The 27,907-nt window shown below is 50.3% G+C and overlaps 1 protein-coding gene across 1 annotated transcript; it reads left to right on the top strand.

Moving 5' to 3' along the window:
• Mogat2 (monoacylglycerol O-acyltransferase 2) lies at nt 1-21,049 on the top strand. The gene is made up of 6 exons (XM_050154391.1): nt 1-165; nt 7,865-8,043; nt 16,479-16,683; nt 16,996-17,170; nt 17,765-17,964; nt 20,209-21,049. The coding sequence occupies exons 1-6, from the start codon at nt 75-77 to the stop codon at nt 20,361-20,363; spliced, it is 1,005 nt and encodes a 334-aa protein (XP_050010348.1). The 5' UTR covers nt 1-74; the 3' UTR covers nt 20,364-21,049.
• Nucleotides 21,050-27,907: the final 6,858 nt, after the last annotated feature.

The raw sequence follows: 27,907 nt of genomic DNA, 5'->3' as shown, positions 1-27,907 counted from the left end.
GCTGGGCTGGGCTAAGCTCCTTTGGCCTGGAGCACGGCGGTGTGTGGCAGGGACCTCCCCGGAGAAAGCTCAGCATGGTGGAGTTCGCACCCCTGTCGGTGCCGTGGGAGCGCAGGCTGCAGACTTTCGGAGTTCTGCAGTGGGTCTTCTCCTTCTTGGCCTTGGGTAAGAGGGTAGCCACGGTCTCATGGTAAGGGCCGGCAGCCTGAGCGGGAACACAGGATGCTTGATAAGAGAGATTCAGAAAGGGGCTTTGCTGGGCTCAGAGCTCCTGTGCAGAGAGGTTCCTGGGGTCTGCCAGAGTTTTGTGTGGGTAAGCAGGGGCTCCTATATCTTGGGAAAGCTTTAGTTTTCAGGATTGGGGGCGGGCAGTTTCCCCCAGGCTCTTGCTGCAAGCTGCGGAGGGGCAGGGAAGCATCCAATGCCGGGAAAAGCGCTCTCTGCGTCCTGCTACTCGGACTGGGAAGCTCTCCGTTTTACCTTTCAGAAAAAGGCAGGTGGAACTGAGGCCAGGAAAGAAGGCAACAGCTTCAGTTTCACCAGCTGCATGGTGGGAATGTCGGCATCACCCTACGGGGTCTTTGTAGATGAAACGTAGGGAGGTGGGAACCCCAGGCAGACCTGGCCTGCCTCCTTAGGTGTGGATCTGACCCCTGATCCACCACACCCCACTGATGCGTGACTGCATTCCAGCTCTGCTGTGGACCAGGAAGAAAGAGTGGCAGGGAGCTCACGTAATCTCCTTTGCTGGAGTGGACTGGGGAAAGGCTGCGACTGCAGGACTGGGGTTCATCAGATACTGCTGGCTGTCTAAATTATTCACATGCTGGGTGCTGGGTACATGTTAGTCACACACACACACACACGCATGCACGTGTACATGTGTGTGCATGCTCCCTTAGGATCACCTCACAATTCTTCAGCTATTGGGTTCATTCAAGGCCATCCAGGACCCTGCCTCTAGCACCCTTTTTAATTGGTCTGCATCTCTATCCCAGGGTTGGTAAACATTTTAAGTACTTCTGGTAGCACAGCCAAGCAGAGAAATGGCATACTTGAAAGGCCCAGCTGTAAATCAGGAGCCTGGTCCCTGTTCCTTCCAGAGGAAGAAGGGCTAAGGGTTGGGCAGAGGGCGCTGGGAGGAAGTGTAGCTATAGAAAATAGCTGGTGGGCACAGAAAACAGAGGGCAGGAGGCCTAAGTCCGGGGCTGGCTTGGGTCAAAGGGCACTGAAGACCGAGAGCCACAGAGACCATAACCATATTCTCTCGGGGGCTGAGGGGCACCAAACTCAATCTGCCGCCTGTGACCTTGAGGGGAGGCGTGTGTCTGACTGAATGAGCTCACGCCATCCATGCAGCCTGTGGTACCTGCCTGGCCCTGCTCTTACACAGACCTAGCAAGACCACGTAGTATAGGACAGATGCCAGGGCTCCCCTGAGCCAGGAGGAGCTGGAGAGAAGCAAGGAAAGGGTTCTGGGCTTTTCCATGGCAAGAGTGGGTGGTTTTACCTTATCCTGAGGGCAAAGGAGAACCAGAGACCCAGCAGGGAAGAAGTGGTAAAGTCCAACTTTGTGATAAAGGTCCCTGTGCCTACGGTTGAGGTTCTGCTGTGTGTGGGGATGAGGAGATCAAAGGGAGGGCAAGCAAAGTCTGTACCAGTAGTCACCAAGTCAGGGCCCATGGGTCAAAACCAGCTCGAGTGTTTTGTTATTTGTTTGTTTGCTTTCTTTTTTGTAGTCTAAGATCCCAAGAGTTTCTGTCATTTCTAAAAGATTAAATTTTAAACCGCTACTCAAATGTTTTTATAATGTCTTCTAGTTTGCATCTTACAAGTTCTAAAATGTCTAAAATACTTGCTATCTTGCCTCATTTTGTTTCTTTGACGATGATGATGATGATGATGAAGGAATGGCTTCAGAGCCTTGAAAGCACGAGGAGCTGAGTTTGAGTCCCACAACCTCTGTAAAATGTCAGGCATGATCAGTGACCCGTGCTCCTTTTAAGTTCTTTATTTCAGAAATTTTGTTATAATAATAGCAAGTTGACTAGCACCGTATGCTAAAATCTTTGCCTCAAATAACTAACTCACCTATTCACCGTTTGTATCTATTGATTTAACATGTACACAGAGTTCACTATATATTCACTTATACATATTCATGATTGTTGTATCTCTTGATGTTATATTTCTTTTTACCAGTATATGCTGTTACTTATTTCCTTGAAGTTTTTTCAAGTTTTCACTTGAAGTTTTTTACTTTAGATTTTAGTCATTTTTTTGTTACATAATTTTCTTTCCCATTACTGTCAACTAACTCTAACCAACATACTTTCCATATAATTTTAAAAACTGAAAAAAAGATAGGAAAAAAAATCAGGCATTGTGACACATACTTGTAGTCTCAGCACCGGGGAGGCAGAGTCAGGAAGATCCCTGGCTCTTCGTGGCCAGCTAGCCTAGCCTCATAGGTTAGCTTCAAGCTAATGAAGGGCACCGTCTCAAAAGGAGGTGGACAGCTCTCCTCAGGTTGACACTAGGGCTGTCCTCTAGCCTTCACACACATGTAGACACGTGCGTACACACATGTAGACACGTGCGTACACACATGTAGACACGTGCGTACACACATGTAGACATGTGCGTGCACATGTCCACCCACAGGTGTCACCCACATGAACGTACACAGGTGTCATATCGGAGATGAGGGGAAGGTGAGGTAGGGCTCCACAAATGTACTCCCTAAGGAGGTTTTAAAGAATAGGGAGGGTGGGGCTGGGGTGACGATTCCATCGGTAAAGGTTGGCTAAATTGGCTGCACAAACACCAGGTGGGGTTGGTGGCCTGACTATAATGTCAACACAAAGTAAGAGGAGACAAAGGATCCCTAGAGCAAGCTGGCTAACTAGTCAAACCCGTGAGTCCTGGATTCGAGAGAGAGAGAGAGAGAGACCCTGCCTCAGCATCAGAGAGTCATAGATAGAAAAAGGGAGAGGTCAGAGAGTGATAGGGGAAGACACCTCGTTCCTCCACAAGGGCACCTGAACACACGTGTGCCCACGTGTGAACATACATTCACACACACATGCTTACAAACCACGAATACACTGAGAGAAAATACAATGTGAGTCTAAGCCTGCCCGTATTCAGCTTCCCAGACAGGGCAGTGTGAAGGAGGAAGAAAAGACTGTGTGATCTGAATGTCCAGTTCAACTGGACATATGGGATGTGTTTTGCAAAATGGCATGGAGTAGCTGGGAAAGTCAATTAGGACCAGACTCCAAGGGCTCAGGCCCAGAGCCAAATGCTTTCCAGATGGGCTTGCTCATTGCCTCTATTTCTTTTCCTCTCTCATGGCCCTCTCAAGGGAGAGCAAGATCCTCCAGTGTTGGCCTATGCTGTTCTTAGCTGGTTTTGTTTTATATTTGTTGAATGAGCGAATGCCATGCATGGGCCAAGCACTGACTCTCAGGTTTTACTGTTAGCTTGCTACGTGACCTTAGCCAGTATGCATGCCCCGAGTCTCTAAACAGTAGGGGTTTGAGAAACCTCAGGCTTTCCTGTCTTCTTTCCCCTTCTTTGTTTAATCTTTCCACTCCAGTCTCTTCCCTGTCTCTCCGTAACTATATATTCTATTTCCCCATCCTTGGGAGACCCTCCCTCCTCCCGAGTCCCTTACTCTATACTTAACCTCTGTGGTTTTAGGAATTGTAGTCTGTCTACTGAAAGTTTCAAAGCTAACATTCACATAAAAGCATGTATGTATATGTCTTTTTGAGCTTGGTTTACCTCATTCAGTGTAATTTTTTTTCTAGCTCTATCCATTTAGCTGTGAATTTTGTGATTTCATTTTTCTAAAACAGCTATTAATATTACATTGTATAAACTTAACACATTTTCTTTATCCAGTCATCTGTTGATGGACATCTAGGTTGTTTCCAGTTTCTGGCTATGATAAATAAAACAGTGATAAACACAAACAACCAAAAAAGAAACCTCAGGCTAAACTGGGCATCATGGCCCACACCTCTGATTCCAGCACTTGGGATCTCTGTCAGTTTGAGAACAGCATGGTCTACATAGTGAGCTCCAAAACAGCCAGACCGTTTTCCAAAGATGCCAAACCAAACCACCAACGGCAAAAGAAACTGCAGGCTTGGAGAGATTGGCTAAGGGAAGCAAGGGCCACCTCCCTAAATCACCAGACAGACCCCACCTGGCTTGCTATTAGCAAGAGGAGGGAGAAGTCTGGGAGTCAGGATCGCCAAGTAGGAACTTTGTGATCCAGGGGAAAGTGCTCTTGTTTTCTCCTAAACTTTGTTTCTTTTTTCTGTCTGCAAAAGTAACTCATTCAAACAACATTTGAACCTTTAGGTAAAACCATAATCCTCCCCTCCAGGTAGCCACTGTTAATAGTGAGTTTTTTCTTCCTGAGAGAGGGTCTTATTAAGTGGGAGACACTGCAGAGACTTTTGGTTGGCCCAAATGGAAAGAGCTGTATCTGAAGGTTTTTTGTTTTTGTTTTATTTATTTTGGCGTTCATTTCCTGTGCCTTTATTTTAACTTAGACTTAGACACTCTTCTTTACATTTTACCTTTTTGTTCTTGGGAAGTGCATGTATGCATGCGTGCATGCCGAATTTTCATCACAGATTGTGTATCAATTACTTATGTTCCTAGGTGTCCAAAAGTCTATGTATTTTTGTCTTTATATAATTCTTTTTAATACATTTTATTGATACTTATTGAGCTCTACATTTTTCTCTGCTCCCCTCCCTGCCTCTGCCCTCCTCCATTCCACCATCCCCCAAGGTCCCCATTCTCCCAATTTACTCAGAAGATTTTGTCTTTTTCTACTTTCTACTTCCCATGTAGATTTAGATCTATGTAAGTCTCTCTTAGTGTCCACACTGTTGTCCAAGTTCTCAGGGATTGTGGATTGTAGGCTGGCTTTCTTTGCTTTATGTTTAAAAACAACCTATGAGTGAGTACATGTGATAATTGTCTTTCTGTGTCTGGGTTACCTCACTTAAAATAATGTTTTCTAGCTCCATACATTTTTCTGCAAAATTCAAGATGTCATTATTTTTTTCTGCTGTGTAGTACTCCATTGTGTAAATGTACCACATTTTCTTATCCATTCTTCGTTCAAGGGGCATTTAGGTTGTTTCCAGGTTCTGGCTATGACAAATCTAAGCTGCTTTGAACATAGTTGAGCACGTGTCCTTGTGGCACGATTGAACATCCTTTGTATATATATCCAAAAGTGGTATTACTGGGTCTTGAGGAAGGTTATTTCCTAATTTTCTGAGAAATCGCTACACTGACATCCAAAGGGATTGTACCAGCTTGCATTCCCACCAGCAATGCAGAAGTGTTCCCTTTTCCCCACAACCTCTCCAGCATAAGTTGTCATCAGTGTTTTTGATCTTGGCCATTCTTACAGGTGTAAGATGGAATCTCAGAGTTGTTTTGATTTGCATTTCTCTGATGACTAAGGCTGTTGAACATTTCCTTAAGTGTCTTTGAGCCATTTTATATTCCTCTGTTGAGAGTTCTCTGTTTAGGTCTCTACCCCACTTTTTATTGGATTATTTGTTCTTTGGATATTAAGTTTCTTTTTTTTTAAATTATTTATTTATTTATTTATTTATTTATTATGTATACAATAGTCTGTCTACATGTATGCTTGCAGGCCAGAAGAGGGCACCAGACCTCATTACAGATGGTTGTGAGCCACCATGTGGTTGCTGGGAATTGAACTCAAGACCTTTGGAAGAGCAGGCAATGCTCTTAACCACTGAGCCATCTCTCCAGCCCGGATATTAAGTTTCTTGAGTTCTTTGTATATTTCCGAGATCAGACCTCTGTCTGATGTGGGGTTAGTGAAGATCTTTTCCCATTCTGTTGGCTGTCGTTTTGTCTTGTTGACTGTGTCCTTTGCTTTACAGAAGCTTTTCAGTTTCAGGAGGTCCCATTTATTAATTGTTTCTCTCAGTGTCTGTGCTGCTGGGGTTATATTTAGGAAGTGGTCTCCTGTGCCAACGCATTTCAAGTGTTCTTCCCACTTTCTCTTCTATAAGGTTCAGTGTGGCTGGCTTTTTGTTGAGGTTTGTTTAATGGCTCAAAGATGTGTTGCATTCTTTCATGCTGCATTTGTTTAACTCTGTGAAGCTGTGTTACTGTGCCTGTCTAAAACACCTGGTTGGTCTAATAAAGTGCTGAACGGCCAATAGCAAGGCAGGAGAGAGAAATAGGCAGGGCTGGCAGGTAGAGAGAGTAAATAGGAGGAGAAATCTAGGGAAGAGAGCAAGGAGCAAGGAAAGGAGGCGAGGAAGGCACTGGGGGCCAACCACCCAGAGGCAAAATGGATAATAAGTTAGAAAAGCTGGCAAGGGGCTGGAGAGGTGGCTCAGTGGTTAAGAGCATTGCCTGCTCTTCCAAAAGTCCTGAGTTCAATTCCCAGCAACCACATGGTGGCTCACAACCATCTGTAGTGAGTTCGGGTGCCCTCTTCTGGCCTGCAGATATACACACAGACAGAATATTGTATCCATAATGAATAAATAAATAATTTTTTTTAAAAAAAAGAAAAGCTGGCTAGAAACAAGCCAGCTAAGGCCGGGCATTCATAAGTGAGAATAAGTCTCTGTGTGTTTAAGAGTTGGGTGTTGGGCCCCCAAAGAGTAAAAACAAACCCAAGCCAATAACTACAGCCGCTACACTCTCCAAGTGGACTTCACAGCTGGGTCTGACTTTCTTCTAAGACTCTGAAGGCTGGGGATATAGCTCAGTTGGTAGAGTAATTGTCCAGCATGTACAAGGCCCTGGGTTGGACCAACACTGCACAAACCAGGCTTGGTGGACACCTATAATCCCAGTACTTGGGAGGTAGAGGGAGGATTGGAAGTTCAGTCATCCTTAGCTGTCCAGGGAGTTTGAAGCTAGCCTGGGATAGTTGAGGCCCCGCTTCACAAGAAAAACAACAAAAACAAGCCAACAGAAAGAATCCAGGGGCTGGGTGTAGCTCCGTGCTAGGGAGAGCCCTTGCCTAGCATGTATGGATCCGTGGGTTTGATCGTGATGCTAAAAGGGAAAACTCAGCAAATAAAAGGTGTTGCCCAGGTGAGGTGGGGTAGCAGTCTGTGGAAAAGATGGGGTGTGGCCCCTTCTATGGGAAAGATGGGGTGTGGCCCCGTAGACCTGCTGCACCCGAGATGACTGGGATTCGCTTGCTGCAAGGGTGACAGAAACACAGGCAACAGAGACATCTGCATCTACCCTGATCCTAGCCTTGCAGTCCCCCAGGGTAACTAGGCTATGTCCCCGTGACACACAAAGCAGAGTGGGCTTGGAAACTCTGGCTGGAGTCCTGGCCATGTAGGAGGGTAAGGTGGTGTGCCAGCTCACAGAGCTGAGGCCAGGCTGAACTGTCAGGCTGTGCCTTGCAACAGTTGGACACCATGGCAGGGCCTTGGGATGGAGTCTGTGCTTAGCTTTGTCTGAGAGTGGACAGAAAGGGGGCCGGGAAGAAAAATGGTCTCCTTTTTCCCTAGGGTTCTCAAAGTAGAAGGCAAAAGCTAATTCGACCCATGGCTCCATTTATAGAGTGTGTGCTGAATGCATGTGGCCTTCCTGAGGGGTGAGACACCTGGTGCAGAGGAGGAAGATGACTTTAGACCGGGCCCCTTGCCAGTGTGACTGTCCTGATATGCGAGGCGTGGAAGTTAGTTCTCTTCCCGTGGTGTGGGCCGGATGGGGCAGAGCTGCCGGCATGGGGGCACAGTCAGGGAAGAATTAAGTTGGCGCTGGGACTGCCTTCCTTGCAGCTCTCTCTCTCTCTCTCTCTCTGCTCCTCTCCCAGCCCAGATCTGCATCGCCATCTTCATAGGCCTCCTGTTCACAAGGTTCTGGCTTTTCTCTGTCCTGTATGCCACCTGGTTGTTCCTGGACTGGGACAAGCCGCGCCAGGGAGGCCGGACCATCCAGTTCGTCAGACGCTGGACCATCTGGAAGTACATGAGGGATTACTTCCCCGTCAATGTGAGTACCGGGCTCCGGGGGTGCAAGGGCCTCTGGGCCACTCATCTCTGTGAGCACAGAGAATCTGCAGAGCGAAAGGCTGGTTGGGAGGCAGGAGCCCGAGAGGCCTGTGGAAGAGCGTGGTGTCTTTCTGGCCTTGGGACTCGGGGCCAATATGGGTACTGATGTATAAATGTGTCTTGAAGGGGATATGCATGTTTTATAGGGGCAAAGCCAGCAGCAGTCAAAGTTCTGGGTGAAAATGATAAGCAACAGGTCTTAAGAGACCCACATTATCCTCGGCAGATGGGGGACCCAAGGGTGAGACCCAAGCCGCACAGCGAACTCTCCTATAAACTTAATGCTTCTGCACTGGTATAGCACTGCCTCAGAGTCCATCCTGCCTTATCGCTGGCAGGCTGTGCGTTCTTAGGCAGGGCTTGGCTCATGCTGGCTTCAGTGTCTCTAAGAATCAGCAAGCATTGTGACATCTCCTACCTCGAGTGTCCGCAGATCCTGGCATCTTTGATTCATTGCCCTTTCAAGTCAGGTCATTGTGAACATGTGGCCTTGGACGTGAAGCTTGGTCCTGGGGTGGGGATGAGATTCCTGAATGGGAGTGAGGAGATTCTGGGGCTCCTTCAGTGGGGTATAGACAGACACAGCCCTGAGAAGTCCAGGCAGTGCTGTTTTACTGATGGGATAAAAGGGCCATGGGGATGCAAGAGGCCAGACCTGGGCACTTGGAATGTGGCGTATGGAGCTTGATGGACTAGGTCCTAACCTATATCTGCCACCTCAAGTGTGACCTTGAGGTGGGTTGCCCAGTCTCTCTGTTTCTGTTTTGGCATATTTAAGATAGAGATAACTGCATAGTGGTACACACCTTTAATTCCAGTACCTGGAAGGCAGAGGCAGGAATTTCTCTGAGAGTTTGCAGCAATCTTGGTCTATGTAGTGAGTTCCAGGACAGCTAGGGCTGTGAAGAGAGACCCTGTCTCAAAAACAAGCAGACAGAAATGCCGTTGTATGCCTTCCTGGACAGTGTGGATTCCAACAGATGGGGCAGACAAAGTCTGCAGACAGTCTTAGTAATAGCTCCTCTCACACCACGTCACCAAGTCAGTAGGACACTGGATGGATCCCGGACACTCTGACCTTCACCCCCACCCGACTTCTTCCTCCCTGTGTAGAATCCCGCCTCTTCCTTTGGTCCAGGACTCCAGTCCCCTGCTATCAAAGGGGAATGAGTGGGAGAAACAGGCCCATAGAGGTTGAACAACTTGCTTGCATCATGGGAACTCCAATCAAGGATCCTACCCTGTGCCCTTTTGAGAGTCCTGAAGTCCCACAAGGGCTGTCATATTGGGTGACAAAGGCATGCAGGAGCCCCTAGCTTTCTAGAAAGCAGGGCCTCCAAGGAATGAGACCGTCAGGGAGTACAGAGGAGCTAACAGAGACTGTCACTCAAGGGCATTGAGCATCTTAGTGTCAAAAGAGAGGAAATCTGGACTAGCTTGGGGGACTCAGAGGAACGCCAGACACCTCCGCCCCTCAGATTTACTTATTCTATAGGAACCTCTCCCAGTATCCAGCACACAGCACCCCACCACACCCCCACCGCACCCCCACAGCGCAGCATAGCTCCTTGGGACCCAAGAACAACCATGGACACGTCCTGGACAGAGGCCCCAGTCCTTGTCCCTGGACCTCTGAGCTCTGTGACTGAAGTCCCTTCCCTGCCTCACCTCTCTCCAGCCCCTGTCAGGAAGGTCAGAGTTCTCTGGGAGAGTGTGACCTCTACCCTGGGGGGGTGTAAATGACATCATATCAGAGCCAAAGGAAGCCTGGTTAGTTCTGGGTTCCGTTGAGTTTTGCTCATTCTGGCTCTGGCTTCCTTTCGTGGGTTCTGGGCTCAGCAGAAGAGAGGCTTCCTGCAAAGTGGACCCCACAGGCAGAGGCCAGGAGTTTGTCTAGAGACCTCCTGAGCCCCTGGGTCAGGGCTCTCAGTGCGACCAAAGCAGAAGCTAGCCTGAGCTGTGGCTGGAGAGGTGATTCAGGTCAGTGGAGCCCCCTAGAGGCCGCTTCCCCAAACTGGGATGGCTAGCTGACATTTTCCAGGTCCCAGAAGCCCCGGAACTCTGGAGGACCTCTGAGTCTTCCCACTTGGATCCCTGGTAGCAGGGCTGGCAGAAGTGATAAGGAGGGGCTCCTCGGTCTTCTTGATCCTTCCACAGCCAGGGGGCTACCCGCCTGATGTGCAGAAATTCGAGTGTTGTTACCTATCCCAGGCTCAACACAGAAGTACCAGCCAGGTCAGGCAGTACCAGCGAGTGGCCAGCAGAGGGAGAGATGAAGTCTCCTAGGCTATGCCTGTCTTAGAAGAGGAGCCAGCAGGAGAGGATTGAGTGTATCCTGCAGATTTCTTTTCCCACTGACCTCCCGATCCCTTTCTTCTGGGGACTTTTCTTTCCCAGTTCTGCTGACCCCTCCCACCCCCATCCACGAACCTCTGCATCAAATGTGGTCTTCTTCTGATGACTTTCAAGTTTTATTTACTAAGATTTTTACAAAGTAGTTTCCCAGGGGTGAGGGTGGGGGTGGGCATTATGGCTGTCGCTGTACCGGGGAGCTTTCCGAGGTCATCTTTACTGCTTCCCTAAGAGCTAATGATGAGGAATCGGGCAGTTTGTGTAGAGGAAGCTGCCCTATCACGTGTGTCCTGGGCGTCCCCGTGGAGATTTCATCACCCAGAATAAACACTCTACACAGGTCAGGACCTTGGTAGGGACCACGATCTGTGACCAGGACCATGGCCCGGGGTCAGGGAATGCAGCACACACCACACTGCTCACGGTCAGAGTCAGCTCGCTATAACCCAGATCACCTCTCACCCCACCCCTGTCCCTGCCCCTGTCCCTCCCAGTGTAAGTCCCTTCCAGGGGGCTTTCTCAATCCCTACTGATAAGTCCTTGTTCTGGCCGTTCTCACTCCTGGCAGCTCCCTACTGTGTGCCAGCACCGCTGTCTTCTGCTGTGACAACCAAAGCCCTTAGTGAGGGCTGCTACTCCAGAACCGTGTTCTGGGTCCTCAACTTCCCCCTCTGACTCATTCCTCCTTCCTTGGACCTTAAGTCCAACCGAGAACCGCTCCTTTTCTGTGTTCCGTTTGCTCCCCCCCCCCGCCCCACCCCATTATCCATGCTTGCGCGGTGCCCCATTCCCCACCACCTTTCACACAGAGCTCCGACTTGGCTTTGCATTTGGAGCCTGGATGCCTGGGCTCAGGCTGGGCTCTGATCCTTCAATAGCTGAGAATGATCATGGGTCTCGGTTTCCTCCTCTGTACACTGGGTCACTGTTACCAGAACTGCGCTCACAAAGTGGGTTGTTGTGTGTGCTGTGCCTGGCACGACGTCGGTCCTGGGACGGTCCGTCCACTCAGACCCTCTTTCCAGCTGCGTGTCTTCAACTCTATCATAGTCTCAGTGGTAAAACATGCAGTACTGTGTGGACCATAAAACACACCTTCAGTTAGGATTGTGGGGTGCATCTTTGCTAACAGGACAGCGGTGACACCTCCCTGACAGGCGTGTTGCGGGCTCCCAGGAGGCCAAGGGGAGCTGGTGACGTGATCCGATCTCTCTGCAGCTCCCCCAGTTCTTCTACCAGGAGGGCAGGGTGGCCGAGCAAGGTTGTTGAAATACGCAAACATATTTCAAGATGTTTCGTTTGGAGGGGGAATATAGCTCAGAAATGAGGGAATGTATCCGTCGATGTCAGTGAGCATCAGCCAGATGACCCCATGGAGTGGCAGGCAGGTGAGGCAGAGGATTTAACTGAGAATCTCGGGAAGCCAAACCTGGACCCAGAGCCACACGGGGGAACTACAAGCGGCAGCAGATAGAACCCCAGCCTTTCCTTCATCCAACCGTCTGGCTGCGATACAGGGAAATTGCTCCAGGCTCTAACTATACACATGTGCCTACCCAGCCAGCCATATACACATGCATATCCATACATACACACTTGCACAAGCCACACACCCAAGGAATAGGCTCTCACCCCCAGGGCCAGCACCAGTTGTACTGGATCAAACCCTGTCTTCCTGCCAGGTAATCTAGGTGCACAGTAGGGCCCGGAACCACTTCCCTGTGAGAACATCGATCCGTTTGCCCTGGGGCAGTCGAGTAGGCTGCTGATGCAGGAGCTTGGGGGAGGGACCCTAGAGTCCTGGATTTTGCAAGATTGACTAGAAAGTTCCAGAGCTGGTCCTGAATGCCCTTCGTCCCGAGGCAAAGGCTTTCTGGATCTGTCCCGTGCTCTCTGAAGGAGACGGCAGGTCTCAAATCGCAGTCGCCCCTGTGGTTTTGGGCAATTCTCCCATTCTCTCTGCACGCGTGTGCTCATTTGTGCAACGGCATCATCACGCTAAAAGCCGGCCCCTAGGGCCCTGGTAAGTGTTACAAGCCAGCAGGACTGCTGCTTCGTGTGCCCTGAAGGAGCCAAAAGGAAGGTGGACTCTGGAGCGTGTGAGCCGTAGGAGGGTTGAGAAGTAGTGTGACCGGGTGGAGTGAGCTGAGCTCTAAGCTAGTGTAACGGTGCACTCTGTGATGGTCGGGTCTTCTGTGCAGGCACGGAGAAGGACCTTGCAGTTAAAGGTCATATTTTAGGACCTTCCTTCAGAACTGAAAACGTTCACACACGCTCAAGCCCACGTAGTTCGTAACAGCCAAAGAGCAGAAACTACTGAAGTATTATTATCCATCCACTGATAAACAGAATACAGTCTGTCCATGCGGTTGAGTATTATTTGGTCATAAAAATAGAACGAAGTACTGACCTGTGACACAGCATGAAAGAGACCTTGGGAACACACGCCAGTAAGCCCAAGAAGCCATTCGCCAAGGTCATGTGTGTGTGGCTTCCTTTAGACACTGTCCAGAACAGGCAAACCCGGGGAGCTGAAGAGCAGATCCGTGGTTACCAGCGCTGGGGAAGAAGCAATGAGTCATGGATATGGGTTCCCTTCTGGAGCTGGGAGTCTGCGCTAGGGTCGGTGGTGATGTTGCACGGCTGTGTCAAAGTGCGCTTGACCACACATTTTCAAAGCCTGGACCTCATGGTGTACAGGTGACACTAGTGAAAACTGAGTAGCCCCAGAGTCCAGTGATCTGGCTGCCCCCTCTTCTCTCACCCACCACTGCCCAGTACCAGACCCAGCCAGGATATCTCCAGACACCCACAACCTTGCTCAGCCACCCTACCCTCCTGGTAGCCGAACTGGGGGAGCTGCAGAGAGATCGGGGCACATCACCAACTCCCTTCTTCTTCCTTGGGAACCTACAACAAGCCTGTCAGGGAGGTGTCACCGCTGTCCTGTTAGCAAAGAGTGACTGAGACACCAGGGAGCCAGGAGTCGGCACAGCCCTGATGAGCTCCTAGACCCCTAGCTTAGGGGTCTCTCGCCTGCGGTGCAATCCAGGTGGGTACAGGATTGGATTGGAGGTGTCTACCTTCTGAGGAAGCTACACCTGCCCCTCCCACCGACTTTCTTCCTTCGCTCCCTCGTTCTATTCTTCCTGAAGCATCTCCTCTCTCCCGTCATGTGTGGAGACACGGTAAGCAGGACACACAGAATCTAAGCCTCACAGGGAACAGTTAGCACAGAAGATACCAGTAGAAAAGTGCAGACTGGGCCTCAGTGGGACCACAGTCACCCTCCAGTGCACACACTTGCATGTGTGTGTGTAAATACATGTGCAAATGCCAGCTCACTTGGCCCCCCATCCTCACCGGGATATTTCTCTATACACAGGTGCTTTGTTATCAAGGGTACAGTTGTTCATTTATTTGTTTAAAATAGGAATGTGTTCTTGTTCAGGATTCAAGAGAACAAGAAAGCAGGTGTGAAAGACTCCATTTTAGGGCTGGGGAATGGCTCAGGCAGTAACACGCTTGCCTCACAAGCCTGTAAAAGTGCCAGGTTATAAGGCTTGCTTTAATCCTGTCACCCCGGTGCTGTTCACTTACACGCTATCCTGGCTTGCTTCATACTCTTCTATGGCTGTATTTGTTCTGTCTGCCTCATCCCCAGTTTTTCCAGACAAGCCCTGTTGGTGGACAAGTTTCTGATATCAGCTAAAGCTGATGCGTCCATAAATGGCATTTTTTTGGTGGGGGGGGGGGACAGCATTCGACAATTCTGTCGGCTAAATCCCTCAGCAGTGGAACCACAGCGATAAGAGATCTGTTCTCTTCTGTCTTTTCATAAATTTCCAATTGTTTTCACAGAGGTGCGGACGTTAAATAGCAAGCGTTTCCATGTATGGAGCAAGGGATGAATACCCTAGGTAGCCTCCCGTGTAGGCACCTGTGTGGGCTAGAGCTCTGACCCTGCAGGGGTTTCCATCACTTCCTTGGTCCCCCTTCTGGGAAGGCAACAGCCCCTCTGCCTGGGACTTCTGAGTCCTTGCAGGGCCCTATGGTGCTTTGGAGGGTTTTGGTGGACTCTGTGTGGTGAGAGGTTTTCAGAGGTCAAGCCAAGACTAGGACAGGAGGATGGAAAACTCTGCAGCCGGAGTAGGCAGATAGGCTTAGGGCCCCATTTCCACCTCCAGGCTGCTGAGGCCCCAGAGGCAGCAAGAAGAATCCGCGGGGAGGCAGCCTCTGGGAGCTGCTGCTTGCTGACAGGATGACCGTTCACCTGGCAAAGCTTAGCCAGCGGAAAGGGCTACCTGTCTCCAGGAAGGTGCAGAGTCCCTGCCACCCATCCTCCCAGGAAGCCTCCGGCCCAGGGATGCCAGGGGGAGATGGGTGGCTTTTAATTCCCGTAGCTGTGGCTCCAAGAGCACAGGGCACTGAGAAGCAGAGACAGGTTTCTGGCAGAGAGGAAAAGGACTGGTCCCACCTACAACATGGCCTTCAGCCATGATCTTCGGACTTGGCTACCACCCAGGCAGAGGTGTGTGTGTGTGTGTGTGTGTGTGTGTGTGTGTGTGTGTGTCTGTGCATGCATGCATGTGATGGCCCAGGCAGAGGGGTCTGTGTGTGCGCACGCATGCACATATGTGTGTGTGCGTGTATGTGTGTGCATGTGTCCATGTGTGTGTGTGTGTGCATGTGTGTGCACATGCGCGTGTGATGGCCCACCAGTGGAGATCATAGAACAACCTAAGGAATTGGTCCTTGCCTTCTATCTAATTTGTGACGGGGCCTCTGCTGCTTCTTCCCTGACATGCCAGGCTGGCTTCTAGGGATTCTCCTGTTGCTGGCCCATCTCACTGTAGGTGCCATTCACGCTGTGTATCTGACTTTGACATGGGTTCTAGGAATCCAGACTCAAGCCCTTGTGCTTACACAGCCAATGCTTTTACACAGTTAGCGGTCCCTTCAGCCCCCTCCCCGTGTATGTCCTTGCCCCGCTTCACCTAGAACTATTTAGCGAAATGTGGCTCTCTCTTTCTGGTGGTAACTCTGGGCTCTCGATGCATCAGGCGAAACCAGTCAGGGTAAGTTTCTGCCCTGGCATAGGGGGGAGAGTTAATACAGTTGGAGTTAGGGTCTGGCCTTGGGACAGCAGAGACACTCCCATGACCCACCGGTTCTGTGTCAACGAGATCAAAACCTGATTCTGATCTCTCTTGTGATCATTCACTCCTAGAGTGGACGGGTCAACTTGTCTTTCCAGAGAGGTTGAGATGGAACGACCCCAGCGTGGTGATGCCCATGTGGCCCTCACATCCTTCCTGTGTCTTCACTACCTTCCTACCACTAGGAAGAGACACTATGATCATCCTACCACTAGGAAGAGACACTATGATCAAGGCAACTTATAAAAGGAAACATTTAACTAGGGGCGCGCTCACCGTTTCGGAGGGTTGGTCTGCAGTCTTCATGGCAGGAGGTATAGCGGCATGCAGGCAGGCATAGTGCTGGAGTAAAAGCCAAGAACTTATCCTCAAGTTGGGGGCAGAGAGAAAGCCGCATTGGGCCTGGTGCGGGCTTTTGAAATCTCAGTCTGTTCCCAGTTGCACACTTCCTCCAACAAAGCCACACCCCCTGGTCCTTCCCAAAACTGTCCCCCCCCCCCCCCCCCCCCCCCCCCCCCCCCCCCCCCCCCCCATAAATGAGTCATTCCCATTCAGACCTATCACAGCATCCTACCCAGTAGTCAGGAATTCCAGTCCCTTTTCACTTGAACCTCTCAGCAGAAGAAGCAGGTCTTCCTGGGACAGGGTCACCGAGGCAGGGGGTGAACATTTTGCCCAAAGCCAGCGCCCAGTCTGTGAAGCCTCCAGCTCACACACAACGCCTCTCTCTGAGGAAGCATCCAGGGTGTTCAGGCTTCGGAGGCACCTGAGACTCTGAGTCCCAGAGTGACACAAGCCAGTAGCGGCAGAACCAGGACTGGCGTACAGGTTCCACTGATGGTCACCAGCTTGCTGTCTCCTGCAGCTGATCAAGACGGCTGAGCTGGACCCTACCCAGAACTACATCGCCGGCTTCCACCCCCATGGAGTCCTGGCCGCAGGAGCCTTTCTCAACCTGTGCACTGAAAGCACCGGCTTTTCCTCGCTCTTCCCAGGAATCCGCTCCAACCTGATGACGCTGCCTCTGTGGTTCCGGGCCCCCTTCATCCGGGATTACATCATGTCTGTGGGTGAGTCTCCAACCCCGATCCAGGTAGCTCAGGAAGACATGGCTTCTGGGTGAGCAGGGGGATCTGGGAAAGGGCTGTTAACAGCTCTGCGGTCCTTCCAAGTACTTGTTTAGCAACAGCAGAGGCTAGACCCAGAGAAGAACTTCCTGTATCGCTGTGCTGGGATGGACTCAGAGACCCCCAGCTGGTGGGGGTGTTGTTGGGGGAATCCCGGCTCCGTGGACAATGCCAATGGTCTCTTTCTTGGGCTGCTCCTATCTTCACCGCCCTGTCTCTTCACCTGGTATCTGACCTACTTTGCTCTCTCCCTAGGGCTGGTCACATCAGAAAAGGAGAGTGCTGGTCACATTCTGAGCAAGAAGGGTGGCGGGAACTTGCTAGCCATCATCATTGGGGGCTCCCAGGAGGCACTGGATGCCAGGCCTGGAGCCTACAGGCTGCTGCTGAAGAATCGGAAGGGCTTCATCAGGCTCGCCCTGATACACGGGTATGGAACTCTGGGGAATCACACTGTGGGGCTGTTGGAGGTTTCTGTTTGGTTGGGGAGACAGCAAAGATGATTGTAGCTTCCGTTTTGGGCAAGAGATTCTCAGGCCATACAGTGAAAATTGTAAGTTGGTGCCTCGCAGCCAGGTTCCTAGATGCATTTCCATAAAGGAGACTGGGGGAATCGATGGGCACTTGGTGAGGTGGGCAGGGTTTCCTGGTGTGAGCTCTGAGACCTTTGGGAATCTGGAAGGATGGGGCTGGGAGCTTACTGCCGAACTGCTCACCCATCATGGGAGGGGCATCTTTGAGGAAATCGAGCCAATTGGCACAAGAAGACCATTATTATTATTATTATTATTATTATTATTATTATTATTATTATTATTATATTATTATTATTATTGAAAAGTAAAAATGTTTCATACCCAGGAAGATGTCCTAGGACATTCTGGTCTATCCGTGGGAACCTGAAAAGGCTCTCTGAAGGTCAAGGGTCAAGGCATGTCCAGTTCTGGCTGCTGGCCCTGCTGGGTGACCTTTCCATCCCTACCTCTCAGGGTGCCCCTATACTCCCTCCCCTGTGTCCCTCTAGGGCAGCGCTGGTGCCAATCTTCTCCTTTGGGGAGAACAACCTGTTTAACCAAGTGGAGAACACCTCTGGCACCTTGCTGCGCCGCGTCCAGAACCGACTACAGAAGATCATGGGCATCTCCCTCCCTCTCTTCCACGGCCGTGGCGTCTTCCAGTACAGCTTCGGCTTCATGCCTTTCCGCCAGCCCATCAACACCGTAGGTGAGCTGATATGCAGACCAGCCGGGGCGGGCTGCAGGAACAGGGTCTGGATGCTGCAGGGAACTTGAGGATGGGAAATATACGTCCTCATCCTTATGGGTCTCATTCTAGACAGCACCACACAGCCACACACATATAATCCTGCCAGGGGCAGTCTGGAATAAGAGCTGTAACAGACACAGAGGTACTGATGACTGAGTATTTATTCTCAATGAGAGGTACTGGTGGCTGAGTACTTATTCTCGAGAAGAGACAGCAGGGGACCTGCTCTATGTCGGACATTGGTTTTTGTTTTGTTGTTGTTGTTTGTTTGTTTGTTTTTCAAGACAGGGTTTTTCTGTGGCTTTGGAACCTGTCCTGGAATCCTGGAACTAGCTCTTGTAGACCAGGCTGGCCTCGAACTCACAGAGATCCGCCTGCCTCTGCCTCCCGAGTGCTGGGATTAAAGGCATGTTCCACCACCTCACAGCAAAGTCAGACACTTGTCAGTTGCCATACTCCATCCTGGTTTATCCTAGCAACCTTTGAGGTAGAGAATTTATCTCTAAATGGTATTAAATGAGGCCCAAAGAAGTTAAATGATTTCCACAAGCTCACATTGCCTTTGAGAGACAGAGCTGAGGTATAACTGGGATCTATCTGACCTTCGTTAGGCCAGAGAAGGAGGGTTTAATTGTGATCTGGATGATCTAATGGGGCTTGGGTAGAGAACAGAAATGCTAAAATTCTATGCCAGGATGGGGATATGACTCGATCGGTAAGGACATGCTGAGCAAGCATGACTTTGACCTCCAGTACCCATGGTAAAAGCAAGGCACACAGCCTGGTAGTGGGCATTGTAATCTCAGTCCTGGGGGTGGATCTATAGGGCTGCTGGCTGGCAGTCTACCGGTTGGCAAGCTCCAGGTTTAGTGAGAAACCTTGTCTCAAAAAAAAAAAAAAAAAAAAAAAAAGGAAGCATGGCTGAGGAACATGCTCACCATACTTGACCTCCGGGCTTCACATATGCTCACACATGCATACAAATACATACATGTACAGATGAAGAATGTTTTAAAATTTGTGTGCCAATCAATGGACTCTGAATTAGCTCTGGGGGCTCTCCCTGTAAGAAGTTAACATGAGCTTCGGTGTCTAGACTTAACAAAAGTTTTCAGCTATTTGTGTACCTCCTTTGTGTTCTTGGATTCTCATTCGACATTTGTAGAGACCTCTGTTCGCTTCAACCCCACCCATCCTCCCATCCACACCCCCCACCCACCCACCCATTTGTGAGTTGAGCACAGGTTTGGTAATCCTTGCATCGAGGCCTTTCTGGGTTGTATGGCAATGACCTCGTGTATCTGAATGTTGCTGCTGCCGCCGCCTCTGGAGATATTTCCAAGAGGAGAATGCACTGCTATCCCAGCCTCTTCCTGATTCTTCCCTACGACCAGGGTGCTTTGCACTCAGTGCATACGGCAGTGAAGGAAGGCTGAGACACCCCACCCCGATTCCAGAAGTGCAGACACCTCTAATGTTGAATTCTCAGAATCACATACCCCAGCGTTTAAGACCTAGTTCTGCTTTCGCCTGGTTACTTGAATAAATTACTCCTCTGAGCCTCACTGTGTCCCCTATCAAGTAGGGATAATGACAGGTTTTGTTTGCCTGGGACTAAGGGGGAGAACACAAATAAAGAGAATGACTATTGCCCAGCATATTGGAAGCTGGCTACAAGGATACCGAGAGTCTGGAAGTTGAGTTGTCCTAAAACCTTAGAATTCAGTACTTGAGGGTTGGGGAGACAGCTCAGTTGGTGAAGTACAAGCTAGAGAAACTGCCCAGTACCTATGAAAAAAAATCTGGATGGGATGGCCCATGTTTTCATCCCAGCACTTAGGAAGTAGAGACAGAGGATCCCTAGGGTTCACTAGATGCCAGCCTGGCCTAACCAATTAGTCCCAGGCCAATGAAAGACTTGAGTGTCCATAAACACAGTTGATGGCATCTGAGGAACAGTACCTGTAGGTTAACCTCTGACCTCCACATGCATATGCGTGCTTATGAATTTACACTTAAACACACACACATGGAGTGAGGGGAAGAGGGGAGAGTGGGAGATCTGGAATCTGAAATCACAGGAGGAGGGGATGGGAGTGGGACCCCCTTGTAGGATGACCACAGGGGTGAGCCTTGCTCCCAGGGTGCCTGAGACTGCAGCGGTGCTCACTCTTGGCCCCTGTCCTCCTCTGTCCCTTGCAGTGGGGAAGCCCATCCAGGTGCCGAAGACACTACAGCCCTCAGAGAGGGAGGTGAACCAGCTTCACCAGCACTACATCAGTGAACTATGCAAGCTCTTTGAGGAACACAAACTCAAATTCAATGTTCCCGCTGACCAACATCTGGAGTTCTGCTAAGAACCTCAAGCTGGAGGACAGCTGCATCTGAGAATCTGCAGGACAGCTGTGATGAGAGGGGACTTTCACAGTCAGCCCAGATTCCTACGAACCCAGCCACGGCTGGCAGGATGGAAGAGGATTTGTGCCTGCAGCTGAAGTTCTGAAGTCTCCCTGTCCTTGCTTGGCCTTTCGGCCCATCGGTAGGATGGTGGGAAGGAAGCAAGCAGAGAATGATTTCTGAGGTCTCTACCCATGGTTGTAATGTCGCTCAAACATGACCAAAGGGAAACCAGGGGCAAAAGAGAACAAAATTCTTCTTCCCCCACCCTCAAGAGACGGTGCAAGAGAAGCCAGCACCCCAGGCCTCCCCTGTACTTGTCCCTCATCCTGCTCCCTGGATGTCCCTTCTTCCCCTCTGAGCTGGAGGAGGTGTAGCCAACTATGCCCTGGCATCCACCCTATGTTCTTTCCAGAGTCTACGTCCTCCAAGCAGTGACATCGATATCAAAGGAGCCCAGTCCTCCTTAGCCACTTGACTATGATCAAGGGTAGGGCCCCTTGCTATCCTTCTGAGTCTCAGTTTCCCCAGCCTTGATGACCTGGGAGCCTCTTCCTCGTGCGTTAAAACTAATTCCAGCCCCTGTCTTGGCACAAAAGGGCAGCTTCATACACGTTACTTCAATAAATGAAACAATTCTGTTTTATCTCCCTTCTCTTTCTTTCTCCCAACCAATGGGATTGACTGGAGTCTCAGCTTGAGCCCCCAGCCTTGTCCCATGTCCCCTCAGAAGCTGGGTCAACAGGTTGTAGAATCCTTTCTCCTGAATGGTCACCCTGAGTTTTTCACCTTGGAAACAAGTAGGAAGGGACATGCCTGTGGGAAGACCAGAATGTTGGAAGTCAGAGGTGATGGCATGGGTGGATGTGTGTCTCCCCGTAGGGCCATACTGTGGCCAGGACAACCCTGGCTTCCTGGGTTGGAGATCCAACTCCTGCAGGAGAGCCCAGGGCATGGCTGGATTGGAAGAATGCCTGACTGCCCCTCCTCTGTAACGGGAAGCAGAACCCTTCCATGTAGGTGCAGTTTCTACAATCACTGGGAAAGTTTCCACTGGGATCCCAGCCCCACCTATCTCTGGTGACCATAGGCAAATCATCTACCTCTAAAGCTCAATGTTAGCATCTGACACAAGGTTGTGAGCAGTTCCCAAGCCATGGAGCCACACCACGCCCTCCGAGGCAGGCTGCACAGTGCGTAGGTACGTAGAAATAAAGAGAGTTCGGTGACATGAGCACTCGGCACCTTGTGCAGGCACCTGGGGTTGAGAAGGGATGGTGTGGGACTAGACTCAAGCAGGGTGTGGCGGTGAACGCCTTTAATTCCAGCACTTGGGAGGCAGAGGCAGGTGGATCTCCGTGAGTGAGTTTGAGGCCAGCCTGGTCTACAGAGTAAATTTAGGATAACCAGGGCTATGTAGAGAGATCCTGTTCAAAATAAAATAATCACATCCGAATGCTGTGGGAGCATATTCTGTTCCTTCAGTCAATAGCCTTTAAGATACCAGCCCACTTGGGGGTGGTCTCTTATAGTTTCAAAAGCAGCAGGAACCGTGTGTGTGTGTGTGTGTGTGTGTGTGTGTGTGTGTGTGTGTGTCTGCTCTCTTGTTTCCAGCTCCCGTTCTGGCTGCTAGACTGTTTCCTGTGTGCACTCAGAGGACTGTTGTTTAGGATGGTGATCTATAAGTTTTTCCCCTTAAATAAATAACCCTTTTTTATAATCAATAATTCTGAACTGGTGTGGGATTGTTTTGTGGCATCATCCGAAACCGAAGGCAGAGGATCCAGAGAAGGGAATAGTGTCTTCAGGACCAAGGAAGATTTGAGGAAGTGGCCGTAGGGAGGGCCTCAAAGAAAGGGCAAGATGGTAAAGGAGATGGGGATTAGGGGCCCACCAGCAGCTACCTGCCAGTGAGTTAGAGCCACCGAGGACCTTTTATTTTTCCCAGTTCTGGGTCACGAGAGGCTGGGGTGTGATGGCAGGGCCCTGGGCCCAGCTTTATCCTGACTGCCTTAGTGTTGACTGGATTCCAAAGGAAAGAGAGTTCCAGACTACCCAGAATGCAGTGCCAATTCTACCGCGTGCACGCCTTGCATCTAAATGGTCACAAGGTCGGGACTCGGAAATAGGCTCCACCTGAGTGTGAAGAGGAGGGCTGTCCTATCACCAAAGGCGCTGGAGAGTGCTGGTGTCCATCTTTGCACACTCTATAAAGATTTAAAAGTAAAAACCTATGACGGAACGCCCCCCCCCCTTTTCTGCCCGGTCCACCTGGTGTCTCTGACCTGTCTCCATCCCTCCCTCCCTCCCTCTGACGCTACTCTCCCGACTCAAAATCCTTCCATGACCTCCATTGTGCCAGGCGATTCATGCTGGTCTTGGCCTCAGAGGGAACCAGAGGACAATCTGGAGAAGTTGTGCTAAAGATACAGTGTCTTGGGCTGGAGAGATGGCTCAGTGGTTAAGAGCACTGGTTGTTCTTCCAGAGAACCTGAGTTCAATTCCCAGTACCCACATGGCAGCTCACAACTGTCTTTAATTCCGGTTCCAGGGAACCTAACACCCATGGCAAAATCCCAATGTGCGTAAAATAAAAATAAACCAATTTAAAGTAATGAAAAGGTCAGCCTGGTCTGCAAGACACTGACTCAAAAAAAAAAAAAAAAAAAAAGCCTTGCACCCTCACTCACATGACTGATAAAGAGCCTCTCTGTTCCTTACCAAGTGGGCCTGGGCCTCTGCGTGGGCCGCCAGAGATGGGGCCTCTCCTAGAGCCAGCGAGTGGGGAAAGAGGGGCCACCTGCCTTTATGGCCTGAGTCACATGAGTCTACGCTGCCTCAGTCTGTTGGTGAGGTGCGAGTCATTCTGTTCACACTCCCTCTAGGGTGGGAGGACAAGAAGGAGCCACAGCTGCCACTGTACGGGAGTGAGTCCTCAAATGAGTCCTCAGATATTTAGCCAGGCTCTTCTGCCCCCTGTGCTGCGGCACGAGGCAGCCTGCCTGGAAAACACAAGAAGCCCAGGACAGACAGCTCGCCAAGGAGGAAGCCTGGAGATGGGTGGAGTAGATCTGAGCAAAGGTTGAGAACGGGAGTGATAACCGTGACCCCCGGTCTGGCTAGCGTGGAGGGCAGGGTGGCCTTTAGACTTGAAACTGCCAGGATGGAAACAGGAGGAGGACAGAGACTGGAGGAAGAGGACTCACCCTCTTTCACATGACCTGAGAATCCCCATGTTACAGACACTGGCAGCACACGCCAGGAGAAGCGTGGAGCCCTGAGCTCAGAGGAGGGCTTTGTGTGTACAGCTTAAAGGCTGCCTTGCATGGACTGAGCCTCTGAGATGGAGAATATTGCTTTCAGTAGTTGGATTCCCTAACTCTATGCATACAATGGGCTCAAGAACTACTTTTCATGTTCCACGCCTCCTGGCCCTTTCAGGGACTCCCTTGGGGTGCCCCACTCTGTGGGGGAAGGCAGTCTCTCCTCCACCTCAACACACATGCAAACACATACAAGACTTATCAGCGTGATACCAGAAGGTCAGAAGTCCTGAAATGATGGAGTCTCTTCCGGAATCAGGATGTCCTTTGACCTGGGAGAAGTTCTCAGACATCGTCACCCAGATGGGCAAAGGGCTTGCTGAGGCCCAACCTGTCTGATACGGCTTTATGATGACTGAACAGGGGTGGCAAATAGGGCAGGGGTCAGTTGGCATGATAGAGCCTGTGGCCATGTGGTATGAGTCAAGGCTCATCCCCCGCACCCCGGGGGCTCTGCTTTCTTAAGACCCAGAAGGAGGCAAGAGGGATGTCGCTTTGCTAACTGAGCAAAGGCAAACAAGAGGGACACTGCGGGGATACTGGCCAAGGATATGGTCAGAGTGCAAGGGTGAGACCTTGAAGAGGGTGTTTGAGGGGTAGCTCTGTGTTCAGCAAACTTCTTTCAAGCCCTCGAGATGGGCCGGCAACTAGAATTGAAAGCGGTAATCCCAGGAGAACCAGTCCCTAGCTCTTCCTTGCTGGCTGTCCCCAGTGTTAGGGAGGCAGGAACTTCTTCATAAAGTTGAAGGTGGCCAGGAAGACTCTGGAGCTGGTGTGGGGCCTGGGCCAGGCTACCTGGGCAGATAGATTGGGTTGAGCTGAGCATCTATAATTTCGTTTTTTTGTTTGTATTGTTGTTTTGAGATGGGGTCTCACTATGTAGCCCTGGCTGGCTTGCCGGGGTTAAAGATGTGTGCCATCACACAGATGTTTATTAAAGACCCCACCCTGCTCACGCTTAGCTGACACCCTGCGTTCCCCAAGTCCTGCTGTCTTTACCTGTCATGGCTGTCCACAGATAGATAATCTGGGGAATACTCACCCTTCTTGCAGAACTCCAAGCATGACTTTGACAGATGTGTGAGTTGGTGCTTCTCATAGACTGTGTCTGGGTATATCTTAGCTTCTGTGGACCCTTTCCCCACTACACAAAGCCCACCAGAACTTTTCCTTTCAGGCTAAGCTGGTTCCAGGTACATCCAGGCTCATCTTCTGTGGAGAGTGAACAGACATGAACCCACAAGATGGAAGACTTCCGCTGCAGGCAGCCCCTGCTTATGTAGCCCTGACTGGCCTCAAACTTTCACTTCTACTTTAGCCTTTTAGTGCTGGAATTACATGCCTGTGCCTCCGTGGCTGGCTGGGGATCAGCCTGCCTCTGTCTCCTGAATGCTGGGGTTATAGGTATGCACCACCACCGCCTGGTTCTGGCTTAAGTTTTTGAATTGAAAAGAGGAATAGGATTTGGATCAGCCAGAAAGCACGAGGACTATAGTTTGGATCCCTAACACGTCTATAAAGCTGGGGGTAATGGCCACCTGGAACCCCAGCACTGTGGGGGCAGGTAGAGATGAACAAACCCTTGGGGCTCGCTGGTCAGACATGTTGAACTCCAGGTTCAGTGAGATGCCCAGTCTCAAAAGCTAAGGCAGAGAGTGACAGATGAGGAGACCAGACATCACATGACCGCCACGTGCAGGGGCACATGCAAACACACACACAAATAAGAATGCACAAACACATAAACACATAAAACAAACAGATAAACAAACGTGTCAACATTTAAATTACTGTGCGAGTTTTTGCCAGCCTGCCTCAAAACAGAGTCATCTAGGAAGACGGAAACACAACTGAAGAACTGCCCCCGTCAGGTTGTCCTGTGGGCAAATCTGCGGGGCGTTTTCTTGATTAATGCTGTGGAGGGACTAGCCCACCATGGGCAGTGCCATCGCCGAGCAGGTGGTCCTGGGTTGTAGAAGAAATCAGTCTGAGTAAGCCATGGAAAGTAAGTCAAGAATCGGCCTTCCTCCGTGGTTCCTGACCCTGCTCCTGCTCGCCTCCCTACCTTGGCGTCCCTCAGTGATTGATGGTGAGCGGGGCTTATCAGCCAAATAAACCCTTTCCTCCCCAAGTTGCTTTTGGTCATGGTGTTGATCGCAGCAACAGAAAGCCAACTAGAACAACTATGGAGTCAGGTTGGTGGCTCACGTCCACAAGCCCAACAGTTGGGAAGTAGAAGCAGTAGGACCAGAAGTTGTGAGTTCAAGGCCAGCCTGGGACAAAAGGCACCGTCTCAAAAGCAAACAACAGAAATGTGCTTTGAATTTGGGGATTCCCAGAAGGACTATGGATGGTGATGATAGAGTTGTTTCAGAAGTTATTTAACATATTTAGCATTTCATGTTAAAATGTCACCAGAGTAGAGAAACTAGGGACAGAGAACTTAGGACACGGAGGAGAGGCTGCATGGATGCTAACGTCCGAATGGAATGGACACAAGCCTCCATTGTGTCTGGGGATGCTGAGTTCCTCCAGGGGTGCATGTTCCCGGTATCTGAAACTGCTGGGCATCTAGATGGGAACAAACATCTAAGTGGTCACCGGGAACCAGTTTTCTCAGTGCTGGAGAAGGAATGATTCATGCAGTCAGGAGACAAGTCAATGTGAACTCATCGTATTTTCTCACCGCTTCGGACGGACAGAAAATAAAATGCTGGCGTCTACACGGGCTAGCACACACAGGTGGGCTGCCCAGCTCTGGCTTCTGAGAGAGCCTAGAAGCAACAGCATCCACTACCAGCTAGCATGCCCTGAGCCCAGGTTTTAGTTCCTAATACCATTCTCTAGAGAAGGGCTGTCCTAGGGCCATTGTGATGGCACAGTGGATAAGGTCACTTGGTGTCCACATGTGGAGGGAGAAAACCTACTCACACAAGCTTACCTCTGCCGTCCACACGTGTATTGTCACATATAGGTTAACATGCACACTTGCAATCAATGCATTAATAAATTAATCAACGAAAAGGAAGGAGATTCTTGAGATACTTGAAGAAATGGCAGATCCTAAGGCTGGGGCATCTTGGAGTGCCGGAAAACCAAGACCAACTCAGAACCAACCAAACAAGAAAAAACAAACATACAAACAAATAGCAATAACTCCACCCCTCCACACACAATGATAGCCATCTTACACAGGAGCCAAATGGGAAGATTTAGTGGCCATGGCAGGGACAATTTGCAGAAGAAAATAATATCATAGCATTGAGATGCCAACCTGAAGTATAACCAAGACATCCTTGAACACGTGCTGATAAACACGCCATAAAGAGTCAAGGAGGAAGAGGCGGGTCCCCCTTTCAGTAAGACCCCCAATACTGCGTGGCTGTGCTTCCCTTAAGGAAATGGAGCTCAGCTCTCCCAGTTGAACTGAAGTGATGTAACACCTGCTTCCAGAAGGTAGGACGTTCAAAGAACTGGGTGTGGGGGAGGCCCGGGAAGTGACTTCATACGGAAAATCCTGGCAGGCACTAGCTTGAGCAGGTGACTGCGGCTAATGTGATCCGTGATAAGCCACGCTGATAGCATGTTCCTTTGATATGTCAGGTTGACCGTGGTCTTCCTCCTAAGCCTCGTAACCCCTGTGTAATCTCGAGGAAAAACAAGTTAGACAAATGCAGTTTTCCTGTGTGAAAGGAGACTGGGAAGATGGAGCATCCCGCAGTGTCGCGCACCGCGCCCCCGTGTCTGCGCTCTGTGCGCTGGCACCCAGTTACCGAGCTTCGGGCAAGGGGGCTGGAGGTTAAAATACACAGACACAGACAGACAGAGAGACAGCGACACGGGTCATCCTTGAATTCCCCAAGAATGCCCTCTTTATTGTGTTCAGGGGCAGATTATATAGAGATAGCCATGCCCCAGCCAAACCCACCAGAAACCACTCTCCTGCCATCAGGAACGCCTGAAGGTCTCGTGCTCAGAGCAGCTGTAGGCACTCAGATCAGGGGAAAACAAGTTGTTTACAAGAAATTCAGGATCTGGGGTCTCACTGCTCCCAACACTGTAGGAGGTCTTGGGCAGATAGAAATCATCAGAAAAATCTATCACTAACGTATGGCGTATAGTCAGTAATAACAACGGACCAGTCTTGGTTCTGTAGATGTGACTAAAATATAACAATGTAA

This window comes from Alexandromys fortis, unplaced genomic scaffold, assembly GCF_014885135.2.
Source record: "Alexandromys fortis isolate MF-2015 unplaced genomic scaffold, M_Fortis_MF-2015_v1.1 scaffold_77, whole genome shotgun sequence".
NCBI lineage: Eukaryota > Metazoa > Chordata > Mammalia > Rodentia > Cricetidae > Alexandromys > Alexandromys fortis.
Note: the sequence above shows the minus strand (reverse complement) of the source record. Positions and strands in the feature narration are given on the sequence as shown.

What these genes read in the sequence shown, in the direction of transcription:
- Mogat2 (XM_050154391.1), top strand. Translation starts at nt 75, where the DNA reads ATGGTGGAGTTCGCACCCCTGTCGGTGCCGTGGGAGCGCAGGCTGCAG. An exon ending in CTTCTCCTTCTTGGCCTTGG is followed by an intron (nt 166 to 7,864) that starts GTAAGAGGGTAG and finishes CTCCTCTCCCAG; the next exon opens with CCCAGATCTGCATCGCCATC. An exon ending in AGGCTCGCCCTGATACACGG is followed by an intron (nt 17,171 to 17,764) that starts GTATGGAACTCT and finishes GTGTCCCTCTAG; the next exon opens with GGCAGCGCTGGTGCCAATCT.